Source organism: Vipera ursinii (genome assembly GCF_947247035.1).
Source record: "Vipera ursinii genome assembly, chromosome: 14".
Lineage (NCBI taxonomy): Eukaryota > Metazoa > Chordata > Lepidosauria > Squamata > Viperidae > Vipera > Vipera ursinii.
In genome coordinates this window covers 10,589,746-10,613,839 of record NC_139527.1, presented here as the reverse complement: position 1 = coordinate 10,613,839, position 24,094 = coordinate 10,589,746, and the positions used below count along the sequence as shown (strand labels likewise).

At 45.2% G+C, this 24,094-nt stretch overlaps 1 protein-coding gene across 2 annotated transcripts in view; it reads left to right on the top strand.

The window, feature by feature from the left end:
* Nucleotides 1-1,388: 1,388 nt before the first annotated feature.
* Nucleotides 1,389-24,094, top strand: part of AIFM3 (AIF family member 3) — a gene marked incomplete at its 5' end in the record, with an annotated part of 52,827 nt that continues 30,121 nt past the window's right edge. The window contains 5 exons of one of the 2 annotated variants that reach the window (XM_083373259.1): nucleotides 1,389-1,419; nucleotides 16,216-16,383; nucleotides 22,229-22,442; nucleotides 22,746-22,855; nucleotides 23,437-23,546. In XM_083373259.1, coding sequence (XP_083229385.1) covers nucleotides 1,389-1,419; nucleotides 16,216-16,383; nucleotides 22,229-22,442; nucleotides 22,746-22,855; nucleotides 23,437-23,546 — 633 coding nt within the window. The remainder of the gene's footprint in view (nucleotides 1,420-16,215; nucleotides 16,384-22,228; nucleotides 22,443-22,745; nucleotides 22,856-23,436; nucleotides 23,547-24,094) is intronic. The other variant, XM_083373260.1, reaches the window with a different exon arrangement.

Below are 24,094 nucleotides of genomic sequence, written 5' to 3'. Positions count from 1 at the left end.
ATTCTGTTTCAGAAAAATGGCTGTCTGGTCTCTTCTTGAAAACTTCCAGTGATGGAACGCCCACAATGTCTGAAGGCAAGCCTTTCCACTGATTAATTGTTCTAATTAACAGGAAATTTCTCCTTATTTCTAAGTTGGATCTCTGCCCATTACTTCTTAGCCTGTCTTCCGGTGCCTTGGAAAATAAGTCAATCCCGTCTTCTCTGTAGCAGCCCCTCAGATATTGGAAGACTGCTATCATGTCGCCCTTAGTCCTTCTCCTTGTTACACTAGACACACCAAGTTCCTACAATTCCTCATCAGACGGTTTCACCTCCAGTCTCCTAATCATCTTTGTGGCTCTTCTCTGCACACTTCCTGGTGTCTCAGCATCTTTTTTGTATCATGGTGGCCAAATTCCAAGCGTGATCTTACCTCACACTTGGTGAGTCTCTCGCTGTTCCCTTTTGCAAGACAGCTATTTTCACATGAAGTTTTCACAGGAAACTATGAATAAGGCCATCATTTAAAACTAATTGAGAAAGTCATTCATTCCTTTCAGAGAGATCTTTGTGAGTTCCCTGCTGTTCTAAGCCAAGGGAGCAAAATGGATATTTGGGGTTTAATAAATATCAAGAGGGCATCCAAGACTTCACATGCATTGTGCAAGCTATGGCCATCATTTTACCTTTGGTGTTTCCCCACTACCCCCATCCACTCCTGGAAAGCAATAAGTTTTTAAATAACCTTCTCCGGCCTGGTTTTTTCTAGGTGGGTCTCAAAGTCAGAGTCAACCTCTCTTCTCCAGGTGGTGGCATCTTGGTGGGAGTGCCATGTTTAGGGTGCTTGCTTGGCTTCCAAGTCTAGCCTCCAGCCTTGGTGGTCTCCTAAATCCTAAGGAGGAGGGTCCCCATCTTGGGGCCGGTCACAGTTGCCCAGCGGTTGCCCTTGACAGCAGGGCAGAGGCACTGCCATCCCTCTCCACCCCTGGAGCCTGGCCAGTGGCTGAGAAGACATTTGGCGAGGCTGGCAGGTCAGGGAGACTGGCATTAGGGGACCAATTTTTGTAGGGCTATGGAGGCTGTGCCACTGTGTGACAGTCCTGTGGGCACAAAATCCTGGTTGCCTGAGAAAGAGCCAAGATTTCAAATGACCTTACTTGATGGCTAGAACTCATTGCATTTTTTATCCCACCCAGGTCACCAAAGAAACCATAGCATGAGCCAAGTACCAATGAGAGGCCTGGTTTTGTGGAAAGCCATTCAGCAGCGGCCACCATGGTGACTTTCCCCAGCTCCCGTCGCTTGTTGGCTGGCTTGGAGGTCCTCACCCCCCAGAGGCTGGGCTGAAGGTGCCGTTTCTTCCCTCAGTCCGTCCCTTGCCAGACGGCTTCCGCTGCTTGATTCACCATGGGAGGATGTTTCTCCAAACCCAAACCAGGTGAGCTGTTTCTGCAAAGCTTTCTGGCTCCATGGCCCAAACGTGGCCTCTTTTGTGCAGAATTGTGATTAAACTAGACCAGGCATGCCAGCGGCCTTTCTGCCAACAGAGTCCGTGGAGAATTTCAACGTGGCGGGATTGCTAAAGCAATTGGCTAATCCCCTGGAAACTTCATTTCATGCAAGCATAATTCTTTAATAGAAGATTAAGAACCTTTCCTGGAAAACGGTGGGGATCAAAGGCGTGTGTGTGTCTTTGTGTGTGTGTGTCTTCCTGGAGGAGCAGTCGGAGATCGAGTCTCATGGGAAAGAGAGGCCAAAGCTGGCGGAGAATAAAGCCCTTTTAAACTTGGCACCGGGCATCAGTTAGGGCTGAGTGTCAGTGCAGGAAAACCTTTGCCCGAAGCAGGTGGCCAATTTCTCTGCAAATCCGTTGCACGTCGACTGAATCATAAGATGTGAGTCCACTCAGCTATTAAAGCCACGCCTGAGAGATAGCGCTCCAACCCTCCACTTGTCTATGGAGATTCTCTGTCCTCCAGGTCATGGAGGTGTTTTTTCGAAAGGCAACTGGACTTTCTTGTTTTTCCTTGAAGAGGTTTCGCTTCTCATCCAAGAAGCTTTTTCAGCTCCACCTGAAGTCCTCGCTCTTTCCAATGTGGGTCCTGCAGACCAATTAATCTAGATTTCCAAAATAAGATGTTTTTCTAGCATTCAGCTGAAAACTCTCTTCCTGTAGCTTACATCCGTTCCGTGATGCCTCTTCCTACTGTCTAGAGCAGCGTTTCCCAACCTTAGGAACTTGAAGATGCGTGGACTTCAACTCCCAGAATTCCCCAGCCAGCTATGCTGGCTGGGGAATTCTGGGAGTTGAAGTCCACGCATCTTCAAGTTCCTAAGGTTGGGAAACGCTGGTCTAGAGGGTGAGGGGAGACATTGGGTGACCCCTGTTAGGTATTCGGAGAGGACCATCCAGTCCTTCTTCACTTTTCTCTTTTAGTTTTTCACCTTTCTCTTTTCTCTTTCTCAGTTTGCCCTTCACTGAACTATTCTGGATTCTTTTTTTTTCTTTTTTTTAATCCCATTTATATCCCACCCTTCTCTGAAGACTCAGGGCGGCTTACAATCTTAAGAAGCACAAATCAATGTGCTTAGCAGTAGCCTTCATTCTATGTATATGCCTGCTTATTAGGGCTTTCGCCCCCCCCCCAAGCGGCATTATTACAAAGTCAGCTTATTGCCCCCAACAATCTGGGTCCTCATTTTACCTACCTCGGAAGGATGGAAGGCTGAGTCAACCTTGAGCCTGGTGGGACTCGAACCTGCACTCATGGCAGGCAGCTGGTGTTACTTAAGGAGGCATTAGCCCACTGTTCCACCAAGGCTGCTCCTCTTCTTCTTCTTCTTCTTCTTCTTCTTCTTCTTCTTCTTCTTCTTCTTCTTCTTCTTCTTCTTCTTCTTCTTCTTCTTCTTTTTAATCCCATTTATATCCCGCCCTTCTCTGAAGACTCAGGGCGGCTTACAATCTTAAGAAGCACAAATCAATGTGCTTAGCTATAGCCTTCATTCTATGTATATGCCTGTTTATTAGGGCTTTCGCCCCCCTCCCACAGCGGCATTTTTACAAAGTCAGCTTATTTTTTTAATTTTTAATTTTTAATTTTAATTCCATTTAGATCCCGCCCTTCTCCGAAGACTCAGGGCGGCTTACAAGCTTAGCAGTAGCCTTCATTCTATGTATATGCCTGCTTATTAGGGCTTTCACACACACCCCAAGCGGCATTATTACAAAGTCAGCTTAATTGCCCCCAACAATCTGGGTCCTCATTTTACCGACCTCGGAAGGATGGAAGGCTGAGTCAACCTTGATTCTGTTAAGCTTATTTAGTTTTAACATGTGTTAGAGGTTTCTATATGTCTTGGATTGTTCTGTAAATTCACTTTATTTACTTAATTATTTTTTATCAGTCTATTTATTTGCTAACACTTGCATTTACCCACTTACAAATGTTCTTGATGGCTAACATCAGTTTTAACATATTAAGTGGAAATAATCATCATAATATAAAATGCCTCTAAATAACAGAATCACATAAGAAACAGTAGAGTATAAACATTTTACTTATTTTAAGTTTACTTTAAATATTTTAAATAACTGGAGAGCCAGAGCACATGAATTTAAAAGGGAAAAAGAATCCATCTTGCTTGGCAGGGGGAGCTGAGAGCATCTCTTCGTGAACTGGAATGGTAGATCACCTAGGGAGGAGATCTTGTCAGCTGCCACGTAGGGATTTACAAGTAACAACCAGCACCTTAAACTCCACCTGGAAACAAACCGTAACAAAAAAAAAAGCTGTGCTTTGCATCTTCTTAAGTTTCCAAATAGTCTTAAAGAGCCCCAGAGAATAGAATAGAATAGAATAGAATAGAATAGAATAGAATAGAATAGAATAGAATAGAATAGAATAGAATAGAATAGAATAGAATATATGGAATGGTATGGAATGGAATAAAAATATGGAATAGAATAGAATAGAATAGAATAGAATAGAATAGAATAGAATAGAATAGAATAGAATAGAATAGAATAGAATATATGGAATGGTATGGAATGGAATAAAATATATGGAATAGAATAGAATAGAATAGAATAGAATAGAATAGAATAGAATAGAATAGAATAGAATGGAATATATGGAATAGAATAGAATAGACTGGAAGGGACCTTGGAGGTCTTTTAGTCCAACCCCCTGCTCAAGCAGGAGACCCTATATCATTTCAGAAAGTTGCTGTCCAGTCTCTTCTTAAAAACCTCAGTAATGTGGGACCCACAACGTTTGAAGGCAAGCTGTTCCACTGGTGTTGCAGTAGTCCAGCTGTGAGGTAATAAAAGGATCAGTGGCTATTGCTAAGTCTTCTTGTTCTAAAACAACTGCAGCTTGGGAATATACCATTCTGGAGTGGCCAAGGGCTTAAATCAGCTGGATCCGTGCACTTAGGAAGGAGACCATTGGAAACCAGGCAGAAGTTGCTTAGCTTGGTTGCATTGAGAGCATTCCCACCCCCATTCCCACTCTCCTAAATTCTTCACTGCTATTCTGGTTCCCAGAAGGAGCCAGGTGGAGGCAAGCATCCACCTCACACATGCCTTCACCCTGTGAAGAAGCTGTCCTCTTCACCAGCTTCCAAGAATCTCAGGTCCTTTCTCAAGACACTCAACAAATGGCATCCAGGTTTTGACACTGTCATGGAACAGTATAAACCAGGGGTAGGCAACCTTGGCTCTTTTATGACTCATGGACTTCAACTCCCAGAATTCCTGAGCCAGCATAGCTGACTCAGGAATTCTGGGAGTTGAAGTCCACGAGTCATAAAAGAGCCAAAGTTACCTACCCCTGGTATAAACTGTGTGCATTTTAGGCTCTATGTCAGGATTTTCAACCAGTGGTATGGGTACCACCTGTGGTACATTGGCATCTGGCAGGTGGTACGCAACCATCCTAGAAAAGTAGCAGGGGAGGGGAATGAGCTGAACCGGTGGCAGCACCGCACAAGCCTGAGTGAAAGATGGCTAGAGCTGCAGGGCTGTCAGGAGCCCGGCGCTGATCTTGGCGCTTCTGCTGAGCCCAGAAGAAGCACCAATTAGCTGGAATTTTGCAGCATCTCCAGGGTCTTGTGATTTACCTTCAGATGCTTGGCAACTGATTCATATTTATGACGGTCACAGTGTCCCAGGATCATGTGAAGTGACCAAAACCTACTGCAACCACGCAGCAGACGGGGGGAATAAAAACCAAACACCCTCCCACCCCACCCCCGCGGCTAATCCTCAACAGAAATGCTCACAACAATGAAAACCTCGGACAGGAGGAAGAGCGCCACCGAGCAGGTGCCATTGTAACTTCGAACAGTCACTAAGCGAACTGTTGTAATTTGAGGACTATCTGTACTTCATCACTTTCTTCCTTTTTTTTTTGGTCATCAAGTTTTTGACACCTTGCTAGGTGACTGGTGGTACTTGGATGTTGCCATATCCTAAAAGTGGTACAATGAGTGAAAAGGTTGAAAAGCCCTGCTCTATGTATCATGCCAACCCTGAAAATGGGTTTCTTCAGTGACTAGGTTAAGAGAGTTGAGCAAAGGTATGTCCTGGGAAATCTGGTTGACTCTCATTTATGGCTGAGCTATTAAGGCTGCAAGGGACGCGGTGGCTCAGTGGGTTAGGACGCTGAGCTTGTCGATCAGAAGGTCGGCAGTTTGGTGGGTCGAATCCCGAGTGCCGCGTAGCAGAGTGAGTGCCTGTTACTCGTCCCAGCTTCTGCCAACCTAGCAGTTTGAAAGTACGTAAAAATGCAAGTAGAAAAATAGGGACCACTATAGTGGGAAGGAAACAGCGTTCCGTGCGCCTTTGGCGTCTAGTCATGCCGGCCACATGACCACGGAGACGTCCTGGGACAAGCGCTGGCTCTTCGGCTTTGAAACGGAGATGAGCACCGGTCCCTAGAGTTGGAAATGACTAGCACACATGTGCGGGGGAACCTTTACCTTTACCTTTATTAAGGCTGCAGGGGGGGGGGAAGGGAGGACTTAAGAGGAGAGATGAATTAGAACATGGATCTCCAAATTTGGCAACTTTAAGACTTGTGTACTTCAAGTCCCAGAATTCCTCAGCCATCCATCTCATTCCAAAGTCAAACACCTCATCTCCAGAGGAGAAGACGTGGCAGATCAGGCACTTCAAAGATAATTGTAAGCATCATCAGTGATTTTTTTTTGTCTTTACATTATTAAAAAGAACCAAGATCAGGCATGTTCTATATTTCTAGTTGCTTCTGGAGCTAGGAAAAAATACCTGAAATTCTTCAGTCCCCAAAGGACAAGTCAGAATCATTCACACAGTTTGCTGGGAACCCCTCTCCACCTTTCACAGCGAAAGGATTTAGCTCTGCACTGCACAGAGGCTGCCCCCCTATATTCCGCTGGGTCAGCCTATCTGTGTTCTTTGGGGGACCTGGAGTTGAGTAGGCCTACTTACAACAGGGGTCAGCATCTGGCTCTGGGGGGGTGGGGTCTTAATCTAGGCTCCATGGGCCGCCTTGGGGGCCTGGATGGGGAAAAAAGTGAGGAAGTTCTTTCCTGAGCTGGCTCAAGAATTCTAGGACAGGGCTCAGCAACCTGAAACAGCAAAAGAGCCACTCGGAACCAGTTCCATCACACACACAAAAAAGTGGAAGCCGCAAAATGTGCCGCGCGCACGCACATGGGCAGAACAAGGCAAAACGTGCACGGACGAAGGCAGCAGCTCTCCAAACGGGGCGGCGGAGGTTTGGAGAGCTGCCTCTGCCACCCCGTTTGGAGAGCTGCTGCCTTTGTCAAACACGGACGAAGGCAGCAGCTCTCCAAACCTCCGCCTCCCTGTTTGGAGAGCTGCTGCGTTCGTCCGCGTTTGAAAGAAACACGGATGAACACAGCAGCTCTCCAAATGTGGAGGCGGAGGTTTGGAGAGCTGCGCAGCTCTCCAAACCTCCACCTCCCCGTTTGGAGAGCTGCTGTGTTAGTCCGTGTTTGAAAGAAACACGAACGCAGCAGTTCTCCAAACGGGGAGGTGCTGCGTTCGTCCGCGTTTGAAACACGCGTCCGTGTTTCTTTCAAACGCGGACGAACGCAGCGCCTCCCCGTTTGGAGAGCTGCTGTGTTCGTCAAACATGGACGAAGGCAGCAGGGTGCAAACGGGGTGGTGTAGGTTTGGAGAGCTGCGCGCGCAGCTCTCCAAATCGCCGCCTCCCTGTTTGGAGAGCTGCTGCGTTCGTCCCACTTTTGTCCCAGAACGGCGGAGGAGGACTGGGAGCCGCAGGAGACGGCTTAAAGAGCCGCATGCAGCTCCGGAGCTGCGGGTTGCCGACCCGTGTTCTAGGAGATGAAGTCCATAGGTTGCAAAGGGCCATTTTTCCCACCTTTGCTCCATTGCCTACTAATTCTTTTTAATATTTTAATAACTGTATTGGACCGTACTACCTGTAGCCTTCGACTTACAACAGTTCGTTTAGTGACTGTTCAAAGTTACAACGGCCCTGAAAAAAGTGACTTTTTCACACTTAACGACCGTTGTAGCGTCCCCAGGGTCACAAGATCAAAATTCAGACACTTGGCAACTGACTCTTAGTTATGATGGTTGCGGCATCCCAGGGGTGTGTGTGTGTGTGTGTGTGTGTGTCACCTGATCCCCTTTTGCGACCTTCTGACAAGGAAAGTCAATTGGGGGAAGCCGGATTCACTTAACAATTGTGCTGCTAGCTTAAAACAGCAGCGATTCACTTAACCAGTGTGGCAAGGACGGTTGTAAAATGGGGCAAAAACTCACTTAACAAATGTTTCACTTAGCAACAGGAATTTTGGGCTCAGTGGTGGCCATCAATTGGGAACTAGCTGTAGTTTGACTCAATTAGTATTAGAAAGAAGGAATGGAGTCTGAGAGCCAGAATGGGAAGCTGCAAAAAACATCTGGAAAAAAGCAAGCTCCAACCTGCTTTGATGTTGTCAGGAAGACAACCTGAGTTTGGTTTGCAGACTTTCTGTTGATGGTTCCCGGTGCATCAGGTTGAGGTTTGCACCGGGCGGCCTTTTTAGAGGAAAACTGCCTGTCCGTTTTCGCCTCTGTCGGGTCCTCCTTGCATCCAGGCTGAATCTGCTATTTTGAGCAATCTGGCTCCGTTGATCTTAGGAGCCGGTCGCTTTGCTGGATTGCAGCCTGGAAAGATGACAATAAAAAGAGGATTAAGACTAGAGATTGTAAAGTTGCTTACTTCACTGGACGAATGGAAAAGTTCCCAAGATAATTCATGAGAATTGCTTTCACTAGTCCAAAGTGTCATCAGTGCAGTAATCCATTCCTTGCAAGGGCCAGGCAATTTTGTTTAGAAACAATTAGGAAGCCCTCATGTTTATTAAATTCCTTGCGGAGGAAAATCTGCTAAGTCTTCAGGATCTCTCCCCGTTCCCAGCTTTTCATTCTGCCAACGCGGCTCTTTTGGTCTTCAGGTTTTGACTGGCCTGGGGAGGGCAGGGCTGTATGAGGAGGAGGGACTGGAGGAAAACCTGCCAAGAAGGTATCCAAGTCTGATCAAAGGGTGAGGAAATTCGCTCATTGGTCCTGCTAAGTAACCCTTCTGAGCGAACTCAGCAGCTCCACCAGCCGAGCAGTTTCCATTCTTGTCAAACTGAAGGTGCAAAAGCCAACGCACAACTTGTTCTGCCTTCTCATCTGGGTCAACAGATCATCATCTAGAAACAAATAAAGTTATAAGTAAAACCCAGCCCTGGTTTGTTAAAAACAGATCGTGCCAAAGCAATCTTATTTCATTCTTTGACAAAGTGGCTAAATTAGCAGACCAGCAAAATGCTGTGGACGTAGTATACTTAGATTTCAGCAAGGCATTCGACAAAGTAGACCACAATCTACTGCTTGGTAAGCTAGAAAAAGGTGGAATAGACAGCATCACCACCAGATGGATTTTTAACTGGCTGACAAACCACACTCAAGGAGTTGTCCTTAATGGTGCTATGTCTACATAGAGGGAAGTAAGGAGTGGAGTGCCACAAGGCTCCATCTTAGGCTCAGCACTCTTCAATATCTTCATAAATGACTTGGATGAGGGAATAGAAGGGGAACTCATCAAATTTGCAGATGACACCAAGCTGGCAGGAATAGCCAACCCCTAGAAGACAAGTTCAGGATCTTGTTAAGACAAGTTAAGACTTTGGCAGACTTAAACAATGGGCCCTATCCAACAACGTGAAATTTAATGTGGAGAAAAGCAAGGTTTTACATTTAGGCAGGAAAAACCAAAGGTACAAGATTAGGTGAAACCTGGCTCAAAAATGGTAACTGTGAGAGGGACCTTGGGGTCCTAGTGGACGATCACTTAAATATGAGCCCGCAGTGTGCAGCAGCAGCAAAAAACCAATGCAACCCTTGGTTGTATAAACAGAGACATAGAATCAAAATCATGTAAAGTATTAATACTACTTTATAAAGCCTTAGTAAGGCTACACCTGGAATACTGCGTTCAGTTTTGGTCACCACATTACAAAAATGATGTTGAGAGTTTGGAAAAACTTCAGAGAAGAGCAACTAAGATGATCAGAGACTTAAACATACGAATAACAGCTGTAGGACTTGGGTTTGGCTGTGTTGTGATTCAGGGTCAGCCTGTGGGTTCGGCAGTTGGGTCGGACGACTCAGAGGAGGAGGAGGGGGGTGTTGAAGAGCTTGCTGATGATGGCTTTGAGGCTCCGCAGAGCCCTCAGCCAGGCCCCTCCCACCTGGTGGAGACCCAGCTGTGTGAGCCTGACAGCGTGGATGAAGATGACCCACAGCTGGCCCTGTTCAAGGACGCCCGACGCAGGAGGCAGTCAATCAGGAGTAAACAGAGGAAGGCAATGGGGCACCTCAGAAGGAGGCAGAGAGAGGCCACGCCCTGAGCTGTATTTAAGGGGAATGTGTGGGAGGGCTGGTTTGCTGAAGGCAACCGCTTGGATAGTTCCTGTTTCATAGCTCCTGTTTCATGGTTGGTGTCTGTTTTATGTTAATAAATTTGGCAGGCTTTATTCCAACCTCTTGCCGTTTGTAAAGAGGTTGTCCCTGCCTTTTTTGCAGGGCCGGTAGCAGGCTGGTACAGAACAGGCTAGTTAAAGAAAAGAAGAAACAGGGGAGACATGACAGCAGCGTTCCAGTATCTGAGGGGCTGCCACAAGGAAGAGGGGGTCACGTTATTCTCCAAAGCACCAGAGGGAAGGACGAGAAACAACGGATGGAAACTAATCAAGGGGAGAAGCAACCTGGAATTAAGGAGAAAGTTCCTGACAGTGAGGACAATCAACCAGTGGAACAGCTTGCCACCAGAAAAAGTGGGCGCTCCATCACTGGAGACTGGACAGTCACTTGTCTGAAATGGTATATATATAGTCTCCTGCTTGAGCAGGGGGTTGAACTAGAAGACCTCAAAGGTTCCTTCCAGCTCTATTCTGATTGATTGATTGATTGATTGATTGATGGTTGTTGGTCAAGTGAACTATGATCAGCAGAGTTCCTCCGTTGCTCTAGCGGCCTCTCCAATTCTCACCATCTTCCTCTAGGCCTGGGCCAGCCTTTCCTTTTTGCTGAGGTATTCAAAAGTCCTTTTTTTTGTGCTTTAGCCTTTCTGTCTTGCTGCAGATACCAGCGTTACATTCATTGAACCATTTTTTATTTCCTTTTGATCCTTAAGATAGGATGAAAGCTCTCAGGGCCTCTATTTGTAATGGAAACTCAATTCCCTCCACTCCACAAGACTGGACCACCTTTATTTTTTATAGTAATTTTATTAAAAGTTAGAGATAGAAACCATGCAAAACTAAGAAGAATAAAACAATAAAAAGAAAAGTGGAAAGTGCAGAAAAAATTAAAGAACAGATAGTAATAAATTTATTTAAATAGTGAAGAAAAGGAAAGTGAGTATAGAAAGAAATTTATTTATTTTTTAAATTCCATTTATATCCCGCCCTTCTCTGAAGACTCAGGGCGGGTTACAAGCTTAGCAGTAGCCTTCATTCTATGCCTGCTTATTAGGGCCTTCGCCCCCCCCCCCAAGCGGCATTATTACAAAGTCAGCTTAATTGCCCCCAACAATCTGGGTCCTCATTTTACCTACCTCGGAAGGATGGAAGGCTGAGTCAACCTTGAGCCTGGTGGGACTCGAACCTGCAATAATGGCAGGCAGCTGGTGTTACATTTGATGGAAACATCTGTCCATCAGGCAATGTGTATTGTGCATTACAATGCATGAAAATCTTCCTTCCCAACTTCAATGCATTATCAGTCAGATGGATTTATAGATGCCTAAAATATAATTTGTCAGTTATGGCAGGCTGGCTGAGGAATTCTGGGAGTTGAAGTCCACAAGTCATAAAAGAGTCAAGGTTTTTTTTAATCCCATTTATATCCCGCCCTTCTCCGAAGACTCAGGGCGGCTTACAATCTAAGCACAAATCAATGTGCTTAGCAATAGCCTTCGTTCTATGTATATGCCTGCTTATTAGGGCTTTCGCCCCCCCCCCCAAGCGGCATTATTACAAAGTCATCTTATTACCCCCATTTTACCTACCTCAGAAGGATGGAAGATTCCCCTTCTTCACAAAAGGTGTGAACAATTTCAGTAACTTATCACCTTCTTTTATAATACAACGAATTATCTCTTCTTCCAATATTCTGACTCTTATCCATTAACAAATCCTTAAAAATTCATTGTTCCTTCCTAGTCAGCTAAAGTTAATTAAGGGTTACCAAGGATAACAACATTATCGGACAACATGTTAAAATAGAAACCATCAACTTGAGATGCCTTTTACTTTGAACAGTAAATTTAATCAAATAATGTCCCAGAACTGGATTTCTTTTCATTTTTTCTTTCTTTCTTCTCACAAAATTATTGAAACATTTAACAAATCTCTTTTCTAAATAAATAAAAAATAGGAAATGTGTGAGTCTCCTTCAATCCTTTGTGAAGTAAATTTTAATTACAGGTTTAAGCGCTTTTTAAAAAATTTTTTTTAAAAAATAAGCAGCAATTGGGTGATTGGTTTTAGAAAGTTACAAATTTGTGGATCCAGATGGATTTAAAATAAGATTTTGAAATTAATTATATGAATATTTTGAAGGGGAAAACATTGTTATTTTGAATTGTTAAAAATAAGAACATGATAGGAACTTTGAAGGTTGGACTCTAGAGGAAATGAATGAATGAACCTTTATAGTCAAAGTACAACCATGTATACATTGAGATTGGCTGAGCCTCCCTTGAAAAATGCTTAAATTTGACTTACTAATACAGAATGGAGCAAAATACTTTAATGTTGGATATAAACAATGGACCCAGAAGATAATTTTAAGATAATTTTGTCTGCTATTAAACACAGGCTATATTCAAAAGATATAACAACAACAACAACAACAACAACAACAACAACAACAACAACAATAATAATAATAATAATAATAATAATAAAAATAAAGTTGGAAGGGACCTTGGAGGTCATCTAGTCCAACTCCCTGCTCAGGTAGGAAACCACCATTTCAGACAAATGGTTGTCCAGTCTCTTCTTAAAAACTTCCAGTGTTGGAGCATTCACCACTTTTGGAGGCAGGTTGTTCCACTGGTTAATTGTTCTCACTGTCAGGAAGTTTCTCCTTAGTTCTAGGTTGCTTCTCTCCTTGATTAGTTTCCATTCATTGCTTCTTTGTCCTGCCTTTGGGCGCTTTGGAGAATAGCTTGAGTCCCTCCTCTTTGTGGCAACCCCTGAGATATTGGAAGACTGCTATCATGTCCCCCCTCGTCCTTTCTCTTCATTAAACTAGACATACCCAATTCCAGCAGCCGTTCCTTATATGTTTTAGCCTCCAGTCCCCTGATAATCTTTGTTGCTCTTCTCTTCACTCTTTTTAGAGTCTCAACCTCTTTTTTACATCGTGGTGACCAAAACCGGATGCAGCATTCCAGATGTGGCCTTACCAAGGCATTGTAAAGTGGTATTAACACTTCACGTGATCTTGATTCTGTCCCTGTTAATGCAGCTGTTGTGTTGTAGTGGATTCTTGGGAAGCAGGAGGCAAGACGAGAGGGTCTACACAGGAACATTGCTTTATTGAAGGAACAGGAACAGAACTGAATCAGAGGCTTCTACACAGCTATTTATACAGTTGGCCACTAGGCGGCAGCCAATAGGTTTAAAGGAACCTATTCCTGCCCCAGAGCCAACCAATGATCGTCCTAGAGACTGCATGTCTGGGCAGCCAGCGACCGTTACACAGACACTTTAATTAAGCAATCTCAAGCAGCATTCAAAGACAGGTGAAAACAGTTCAAGTAAAAGACCCAATGCATTACAATACAATACATTACAATACATTACTGTGTTGGCTTTTTTGGCAGCTGCACCACACTGCTGGCTCATATTTAAGTGATTGTCCACTAGGACTCCAAGATCTCTGTCACAGTTGCTACTATTGAGCAAGGTACCACCTATACTATACCTGTGCATTGGGTTTTTCTTGCCTAAATGTAGAACCTTACTTTTTTCACCACTGAATTTCATATTGTTAGATAGTGCCCAATGTTCAAGTTTGTCCAGATCCTTCTGTATCTTAAGCCTGTCTTCTGGAGTTTTGGCTATTCCTGCCAACTTGGTGTTGTCTGCAAATTTGATGAGTTCCCCATCTATTCCCTTGTCCAAATCGTTGATGAAGATGTTGAAGAGCACTGGGCCCAGAACAGAGCCCTGGGGCACCCCACTACACACTTCCTTCCATGCACATGCGGTTCCATTGAGGACCACATGCTGAGTACAGCCAGTCAGCCAGCTACGAATTCATCTGGTGGTGATGCTATCTAACCCACATTTTTCTATCTTATCAAGTAGTAGGTTGTGATCTACTTTATCAAATGCCTTACTGAAGTCCAAGTAAATTATATCCACAGTATTCCTCTGGTCCACTAATTTTGTCACTTGGTCAAAGAATGCAATAAGATTTGTCTGGCATGTTCTGTTTTTGACAAACCAATGTTGGCTTTTAGTAATGACTTTGTTTGCCCCCAGGTGTTCGCTGATTCGTTGTTTGATTATGTTTTCCAGAATCTTCCCAGGTATTGAAGTCAGGCTAATAGGTCTGTAGTTTCCTGGATCTATTTTTTTCCCTTTTTTGAAAATGGGAACTACATCAGCTCTTTTCCAGTCCTCTGGTAGTTCCCCAATGCTCCAGGATCTTTGAAAGATATAGTTCAGTGGTTCTGAGATCAAATCTGCCAGTTCCTTGAGAACCTTGGGGTGTAATCCGTCTGGTCCTGGTGATTTGAACTCATCTAGGCTGGACGGGTGCTCACTTACCTACCTTAAAAGATGTTTTAAATTTAAACTTTTAAAGATGTTTAAAGAGGTGGATAAGGGAAACACTGTGGACATAGATTATGTAAACTTCAGTAACAAAGAAGACCACAGCCCACTTCTTGATATGATAGAAAAATGCAGGATAGACAGCATCAGATGGATTCCTAATTGGCTGACTAACCACACTCAACAGGTAGTCCTCAACTACATTGACATGGAGAAAAGTATGCAGTGGGGTACCCCATGCTTCTGTCTTCACTCCAGTACTTTTCAACATCTTCATAAATGATCTAGATGAGGGGATAGAAGAGGTACTCATCAAATTTGCAGACAACACCAAGCTGGGAGGAATAGCCAAGTTGAAGTTGTGGGTGCTTCATCACTGGAGGTTTTCAGTATACTGGACAGCCATTTGTCTGGGATGGCATAGGTTGTCCTAATCAAGCTGGGGGCTGGACTAGAAGACCTCTGAAGTACCTTCCAATCCTACAATTCTAAATTCCTTAAGCCAAAGACTCTTTGCATGATTGGAAATGTTTCTCTCCATCTGGGCTCAGCTGGTATTGAGGGGTAAATTGCCAATTGACTCTCCTTCTGTCTTAATTGTTGAGATCTGCTCTCCCTTCCATTTCTTTCCTGGCCTCCCACCCCATCTCTCTCCACTCCTGTTGGGAAGTCACATGTGGAACTACTGGTACATAAATCAGTGGGCCTCAGCTGTGGATGTGACTAAAAAAAAGTGCTTTGGTGGTGATACACTACAGGTATGGTTAGCGAAACTGCTTCAGGAGAAAATTGGGGGGAACCGGTGGAAGTGCTCTAAATTCTCAGAATAGGGTTAGATAATTTGCAGCTCACCTAGTACTGCAGGAACCAGACATTGCCTAGGTAGGTTTGTGGGCCACAATATGGTTTGTTTGGATACAGGAGGAGTTGTAGTTGTTAGCCTTGGCTTAAAGTCTCCAACCAAAGTCTAGTGTTGGAAGTTGTACCAATATTTTCCTGTTAACTGATTGGACTTTCCCTCCCCCTCCTTCCCTCCCCTCCCCCGCCTCCTCCTCTTAATTTTAATCTTTTGGTTCATCACACAGTCAGTCAGATGTTCAGACTGGATTTGACATTTTTTTCTACTTATCAAGTCCTTTCCAAGGATGTGGGATAAATAGATCTGGTGTTTCAGATATCGTCACAGGATGGAAGCTGTTCTGAGTAAAGCCGCCTTTTGCAATTGACTGAGGGTGAATTTGTCAATGCCGATGGTGCTCCAACTGTTTTGGAATTGCACCCAAGGCACCTATTATGATTGGTACTACCTTTGATTCTTTATCCTTATCCTTTTCCTTGTCCTTGTCCTGTCCCTGTCCCTGTCCCTGTCCCTGTCCTGTCCTGTCCTGTCCTTGTCCTTGTCCTTGTCCTTGTCCTTGTCCTTGTCCCTGTCCCTGTCCTGTCCTGTCCTTGTCCCTGTCCTTGTCCTTTTTTGTCCTTTTGTCCTTTTTTTTATTAAAAAGTTTTGAAGTACATTTTTGAACATAAAACCCATCCCCCCCTACCCCTAGCCCATACCCTAACCCACCCAATACCCCTACCTCCCCCAGCCCCCCCGACTTCCCAAAGCAGAATGCAGGGTATTATTTTCACAATCTTAATCTAAAATATACTAACTATAATTACACTTTAAATCCAGTCGTGCTTTAACTCTCCTTAAACATCATAATATATCTCCATTACAAATATTCTTCACATATTCAATAAATAAAATAAATACAAATGTTCTGAGTTGGAGGTAACCTTTGGGCATTCCGCCTTGAAGTGCGCGACATTCCCAGCACAGAGAAGTTTAAAAAGCATCTACTAAAGTTGATCGTTTTTAAATCTGCAGGACCGAAAAACTTGCCCGTAGGCGTTTTAAAAGACTTGACTGAGGAGCTGTCTGCACCCCTGAGACTGATTTTTAATAAATCTTGGAGTACTGAGGATGGTCCTGAGGAGTGGATAACAGCTGAACCCACTATAGCAGTGTTTAAAAAAAGTAGACGGAATGAGCGCGGTAAATATTAAGTCGATCCTGGTTGGAAACAATGAATGGAGGGAATGAAGCGTCAATCACCAGAGAATGATAAGATCTGAGATGGATAATTAGGGCAGCCTGTTGATTTTTTAAAAAATTCATATTAATTAAAACTTTAATTGATAATCAATTGCGTGATTAAAGCCTAATTTTGTGTATTGCTATAATCCATCAATGCTTCCAACAGTGGCTCTTTGTTGAAACTCTGCAAATGTATAAAATAAGTCATTGTTTGAAGGAAACGTCATGGGTCCATTTTTCTCAATCCAACAGCATTCCCTTACTCATTAAATGTGGCCTCATTCCTTAATCCAGGGGTGGGCAACCGGTGCCCCTTTATGACCTGTGGACTTCAACTCCCAGAATGGCTGGCTCAGAAAGTGAGGTTGCAAAGGGGCCATAGGATGCTAATATATGAATTAACACTGATAACACAAATCAAGACACTTGAATGGGGAAAGTCTCTCTATGAGTAGTCCTCAACTTACAACAGTTCATTTAAGGACAATTCAAAGTTACAACGGCACTGAAAAAAGTGACTTATGACCATTTTTCAAACTTACGACCGTTGCAGCATCCCCATGGTCAGGTGATCAAAATTCAGATACTTGGCAACTGACTCATATTTATGACGGTCGCAGTGTCCCGGGGTCACGTGGTCCCCTTTTGTGGCCTTCTGACAAGCAACGCCAATGGGGGAAGCCGGATTCACTTAACAACAGTGTCACTAAATAACAGCGATTCACTTAACAACTTTGGCAGGGAGGGTTGTAAAATGGGGCAAAACTCACTTAACAACCGTCTTGCTTAGCGACAGAATTTTTGGGCTCAGTTGTGGCCCTAAGAGGCAAGCCCTCTTAATGTGCCAACACATTTCTCAGAGAAAACTCTGGAGTGTTTGCAGGGTCTGTATGTTAAAAAAAAATCAAGATGGTCTCCCAAGCCTTTTGGGCACATCGTCTAAAGTGTCCATCACCAACACTTTGACCATCTTGCTTTTTTAGAAACAGCCCTCCCTCCCCCCCAACTTCTCCCATGACTTCTGGGCTGGTTCCCTGCTTGTGGCTTTTTCAGGCAAGGGGAATCTAATCTAATAGAGCCTTGGTGGAGCAGTGGGCTAATGCCTCCTTAAGTAACACCAGCTGCCTGCAATTAGTGCAGGTTCGCATCCCACCAGGCTCAAGGTTGACTCAGCCTTCCATCCTTCCCAGGTAGGTAAAATGAGGACCCAGATTGTTGGGGGCAATTAAGCTGACTTTGTAATAATGCCGCTTGGGGGGGGGGGGGGGGCGAAAGCCCTAAGAAGCAGGCATATACATAGAATGAAGGCTATTGCTAAGCACATTGATTTGTGCTTCTTAGATTGTAAGCCGCCCTGAGTCTTCGGAGAAGGGCGGGATATAAATGGGATTAAATTTTTTTTTTCTTTCCTCGCATTTGACCTCCACTGGGCGTTTGGCAGGTGTGATCTGGGCTCCTGGCTGTTTGGGAGCATCTCCTTGGCTGCTTCTGAAGCTTTCCTATACTTTCCTTCCTGCAGGCTGGGAAGTCAGGCTCCCCAGCAAATGGCTTCCCGCGAATCAACAGGGTTCCCGTAATTAAGAGCAGCCACGGGGCACAAGTGGCGGAAGCCACGTTGCCTGCCTCCGTAGCAGACGCATCGTAGGAGGAGGGGCAGGAGAGCCAGCATCTTCCCCTCCCAGGTTTTCTGCACCAGGGATTCTCAACCTGTGGTCCGTGGACCCTGGGAGGCCACGATGTTGTTACAGGCTTGAAGAAATGTTATGACTCAAATCTTAAGTCTTGGGGATCCATGGCCACAAAAGGTATCTAAGAAGGGTCCGTGGTGAAGAAAACGTTGAGAACCACTGTTCTACACCATAAAGGCCCCTCGTTCCAGAGTGAATTTTGGGCCTTCTGCCACCACAAAAACACACACGGATGCAGAAGTGCACAGACATAACTTTATGGCCAAACTATAACATCTCCTTAAAACGTTTCAAAGAATCATGCTTTGGCATCCAGCAGTTTGCGGTTTATTTAGACCTGCATATTTAGGGAATTGTTTTGTCAGGCTAAGTTGCACATGTCTAAAGATTCTTCAGACAAGTTAAATAAAGAACTTAAAAAGGAAGGAAGGAAGGAAGCTGGTGCTGATCAGGGCCCAGTGGTGAAATCAGTGCACAATTGTCCGTCCAACTTGCCCAAGGTGGAGAAACACGGCCTTAAATGTGGCTTAATACAGGTAGTCCTCAACTTACAACCACAGTGGAGCCCAAAATTCTGTTATTAAGTGAGATATTTCCTAAGTGAGTTTTGCCCCATTTTACGACTTTCTTTCCCGCAGTTTTTTTAAGTGAATCCCTGCAGTTGTTAAGTTGGCAACACAGCTATTAAGTGAATCCAGCTTCCCCGTTGATTTTGCTTGTCAAAAGGTCGCCAAAGGGGATCATGTGACCCTGGGACACTGCAGCCATCGTAAATACGAATCAGTTGCCAAGCATCTGAATTGTGACCCTGGGGATGCTACAAAGGTCGTAACTGTGAAAAACGGTCATAAGTCACTTCTCTTCAGTGCCGTGGTAACTTTGAAGGGTCACTAAATGAAGTGTTGTTAGGTCGAGGACTCCCTGTATAGCTTGTATCACATAAGCTAAGGCCAAAGAAATAAAGCTGGAAAAGCAGTGTTTCCTCAACCTTGGCAAGTTGGAGATGTGTGGACTTCAACTCCCAGGATTCCCCAGCCAGCAAAGGATTCTGGGAACTGAAGTTCACACATTTTCAACTTGCCAAGGTTGGGAAACACTGTGATAGAGCGTTCCCACAACCTGCCAAGTTGGGTTGGCCACAACTCGGAACCAGAAATTTTTGACCCCACAACCAGCTGGATCTGTAATGGATCCCAGCCAGTGACAAGTGACCCTCTAGGTAGGCAAGCTGGCTCCAAAGGGGTGATTCCTCTAGCTGGCTGCCCTTGGTTTGGGAAGGGAAGAAATGCTGTTCGATCTGGGCTCCAGGCCCAGAGAGTCTCTCCAAGGAGAGGAAGGCTGGGTCTGCTGGGCCAGTCAGGAGACTCATGGCAGCGGTCTGAAGAAAAGGAGAAACAGGCGAGACATGATAGCAGCCTTCCAGTATTGAGGGGCTGTCACAAGGAAGAGGGGGTCAAACTATTCTCCAAAGCGCCTGAAGGCAGGACAAGAAGCAACGGATGGAAACTAGTCAAGGAGAGAAGCAACCTGGAATTAAGGAGAAACTTCCTGACGGTGAGGACAATCAACCAGTGGAACAGCTTGCCTCCAGAAATCGTGGGTGCTTTTAAGAAGAAACTAGACAGTCATTGTCTGTGATGGTAGAGGCTCTCCTGTTTTAAGTGGGGGGCTGGACTAGAAGACCTCCAAGGTCCCTTCCAGCTCTATTCTCTTCTCTTCTCTTCTCTTCTCTTCTCTTCTCTTCTCTTCTCTTCTCTTCTCTTCTCTTCTCTTCTCTTCTCTTCTACTCTACTCTACTCTACTCTACTCTACTCTACTCTACTCTACTCTCTACTCTACTCTACTCTACTCTACTCTACTCTACTCTACTCTACTCTACTCTACTCTACTCTATTGGATTCATAACAGGAGATCCTAGAAGCAACCCTCTGGTGGGAGATCTAGGATCTAGGCTTGGGCAGGAACAGAGAACAATTTAAAAAGGCTGCTGAGAATAAATGGAATTTGATTAGGTTGATGCCGGTGCTCTTGTTTGACTGCTAGATCTCTTAACCAGTTCATTACTCTTCAGGCTTTCTGATGCATTCTTAAGGGCTAGGAACTTTAAAAACTTTCTAAATTCTCAGTATTTTCCATAAAGCTAGGGCTGATTTTTGCTCTCTTGCTTTTGGTGGGTTTTTTTTAACTCTTCAGTTTTTCAGCCTAGATGCCACCCTGGGAATTCCTGGCAGCCTCCACCCCAACTACTAACCAGCTTTAGACATTAAACAACATCCCCAGGATGTTGCCCTAAGAGCTGACTGAAGGCATCTCTGATGTGATGGTCTCTGTGACAAAGCTATAGATGCTGACAGCGTGCACATGATCCTGCATGTGTTTGTGTGCATCGGGATAGCTGTTGAATTCTTGCCCATTTCGCGCAGCTTCCAAATAATGCTAGTCCTCAACTTACAGCCATTCATTTAGTGACAATTCAAAGTTACGACAGCACAACAGCACTGAAAAAGTGACTTCCGACTGGTTCTCATGCTTACAACCGTTGCAGGATCTCTACAGTCACCTGTTCAGAGCTTGGCAACCAGCAGGTATTTATGACGGTTGCAGAGTCCTGGGGTCACATGATCCCCATCGGCAACCTTCCCAGCCAGCTTCCGACATTCAAAGTCAGTAGGGGGGAAAGTCAGATTTACTTAACAACTGCAGTGATTCACTTAATAACTGTGGCCAGAAAGGTGGTAAAATTGGGCAAGACTCAGTTTACAACTGCCTTGCTTAGCCGTGGAAGTTTGGGGCTCAATTATGGTATAAGTTGAGGATGGCCTAGGCCAGGTGTAGGCAACCTCTGGGAGTTGAAGTCCATGAGTCATAAAAGAGCCGAGGTTGCCTACCCCGGCCTAGGCCCTATGTTCTGCTGAAGATGGCTGGAACTCTTCCCAAGAGGTGCTTGAACCTAGGGCATTAGAAATGCTTCTCTGTTCATGAAGGGTTAATACGACTTTACAATGCCTTGGTAAGGCCACATCTGGAATGCTGCATCCGGTTTTGGTCACCACGTGTTCTGTAACAGCCTGCTACCGGCCCTGCAGAAAAGGCAGGGACAACCCCTTTTACAAGAAGGCAAGAGGCTGGAATTACGCCTGCCAAATTTATGGATACAAAAGCAAACAGAACAAGACACGAACCATGAAAAAGGAGCTTTTCAAGCGGTTGCCTTCAGCAAACCAGCCCTCCCACACATTCCCTTTAAATACAGCTCAGGGCGTGGCCTCTCTCTGCCTCCTTCCGAGGTGCCCCATTGCCTTCCTCTGTTTACTCCTGATTGACTGCCTCCTGCGTCGGGCGTCCTTGAACAGGGCCAGCTGTGGGTCATCTTCATCCACGCTGTCAGGCTCACACAGCTGGGTCTGTGTCGTGACCAGGTGGGAGGGGCCTGGCTGAGGGCTCTCATCAGCAAGCTCTTCAACACCCCCCTCCTCCTCTGAGTCATCCGACCCAACTGCCGAACCCACAGGCTGACCCTGAATCACAACACCACGATGTAAAAAAGAGGTTGAGACTCTAGAAAGAGTGAAGAGAAGAGCAACAAGGATGATCAGGGGACTGGAGGCTAAAACATGTGAAGAACGGTTGCTGGAATTGGGTATGTCTCATTTAATGAAGAGAGGGGACGAGGGGGGACATGATAGCAGTCTTCCAATATCTCAGGGGTTGCCACAAAGAATAAGGGTGTGTGTGTGTGTGTGTCAAGCTATTCTCCAAAGCACCTGAAAGCAGGACAAGAAGCAACAGATGGAAACTAACCAAGGAGAGAAGCATCCTAGAACTAAGGAGAAATTCCCTGACAGAACAATTAATCAGTGGAACAACCTGACTCCAGAGGTGGTGAATGCTCCAACACTGGAGGTTTTTAAGAAGAGACTGGACAGCCATTTGTCTGAAATGGTATAGGATTTCCTGCCTGAGCAGGGGGTTGGACTAGATGACCTCCAAAGTCCCTTCCAACTCGATTCTGATTCTGATCATCATCATCATCATCATTATCGTTATCGTTATCGTTATCGTTATCATCGTTATCGTTATCATTATCATTATCATCGCTCTCTTTGCTCCTGCAGTGGAAGTGAAGATCGAGGTGGTGCTGCCGGAGAAGGAGCGCATCAAAGAGGAGACGTCGCCCAATGGGAAGGCCAGCCCCATCGTCTACAAGGCCAATGGCACCTCACGGCATTACCAGCTGGAGGAGCACCCGGTCAACCTCAACCCTTACCGGAATGTGAAGGACGTGGTGGAGGCCTCCGTTTGCCACGTGAAGGACCTGGACAATGGACAGTCAGTGGGCCTAGGACTTCTTCTTGGGTTTTAAAACTGATCCAGTGTGTCTCAAGCTCAGCCACTATAAGATGTGTGGACTTCGACTCCCAGAATCCCCCAGCCGGCAAAGCTTCTAGGAGTTGAAGTCCACACATCTTACAGTGGTTGAGGTTGAGAAACACTGCTTTAATCAAAATGAGGTGGGGGGGGAGGCCTGCCCCCTGCAAACTCTGCATGTCCCTCAAAAGATTACTTTGCTCCCCAAGAACGGTGTCTAAAAGACTTTTAACAAATGGCGATGCTCCTTCTTGTTCTCCCTAGGATGCGAGAAGTCGACCTGGGCTGTGGGAAGGCTCTGCTGGTGAAAGAAAACGGAGAGTTTTATGCCATGGGTCATAAGTGTCCTCACTACGGCGCCCCGCTGGTGAAAGGTGTGTTTTGCCCCCCCACTTTAATCAAGGGCCTGGATGTGACTGAAAGATCTTAGGCATTTTCCAGTTGCGTTTTCTGCACCTACAAGCACACTTGTTCTGTTCTACCTCTCAAATGCCTTAATGTGCATAAAAGTCAGAACGATTGCTTTGCAGATCAGAACTCTGTTTACTAACTTTCTGAGTGGCTTTTGTCCTCCAGTGGATCCCTAGCCCCAGCATTAAATCTGGGGAACTGAAATCCTAGCCCACCTTTGTTTTTGCAGCCTGTCTCTCCTTTCTCTAGTGTCCCTCCCGTTTACAACAGAGTTCGTTAAGTTTGGCAATTTTAAGAGATGCGGACTTCAACTCCCCAGGAATCCATGCGTGCTGGTTGAGGAAGTCTGGGAAATCGAGACATCTCAAAGTTGCTAAGGTTGAGGAACACAGCTCTCCTCCTGCAATGCCTATCTCACCGGCAAATCTTATTTTCTGTTCAGCTACCTATTTTTGTTTCAAAGCAACAAAAGTCAAAGGTGTTGTCTACTTCCAGCTGAGAGGGAGACTAATTTTGCTGTTGCTTTCTTGGGATCCTCCTTCAGGGGTCTTGTCCAAAGGCCGGGTCCGTTGCCCGTGGCATGGGGCTTGCTTCAACATCAGCACTGGTGATATTGAAGACTTCCCAGGGCTGGATAGTCTCCCCAAATTCCAGGTGAGAATGGAATAGAATAGAATTCTTTATTGGCCAAGTGTGGTTGGACATACAACGAATTTGCCTCCGGTGCATAAGCTCTCAATGTACATACAAGAAATAGTGATGTCATGATAATAAACAACATAAAAATACATTCAGAGAACTCTGCATTTCAACAGCAGACAACAACAATCATTTGATGAAAACGTCCTCTCAATCCGTGCCACTGGGAATATGCAGCAGCCCCCCACCCTCACCCCATTTTGCAGGGCTTCAGACAAATGGCTCCTTCAGTGTATTGACCGGGGTTCCTGCCAGATATCCCAGCAAGTCTCTTTAATCCCTTTAATCCCTTGACCAGGTGTGGGCAACCTTGGCTCTTTTATGACTCGTGGACTTCAACTCCCAGAATTCCTGAGCCAGCTAATTCCTGGCTTAGGAATTCTGGGAGTTGAAGTCCACGAGTCATAAAAGAGCCACGGTTGCCTACCCCTGGTCTAGACCAAAATTTCTCAACCTTAGACACTTGAGGATATGTGGACTTCACTTCCCAGAATTCCCCAGGC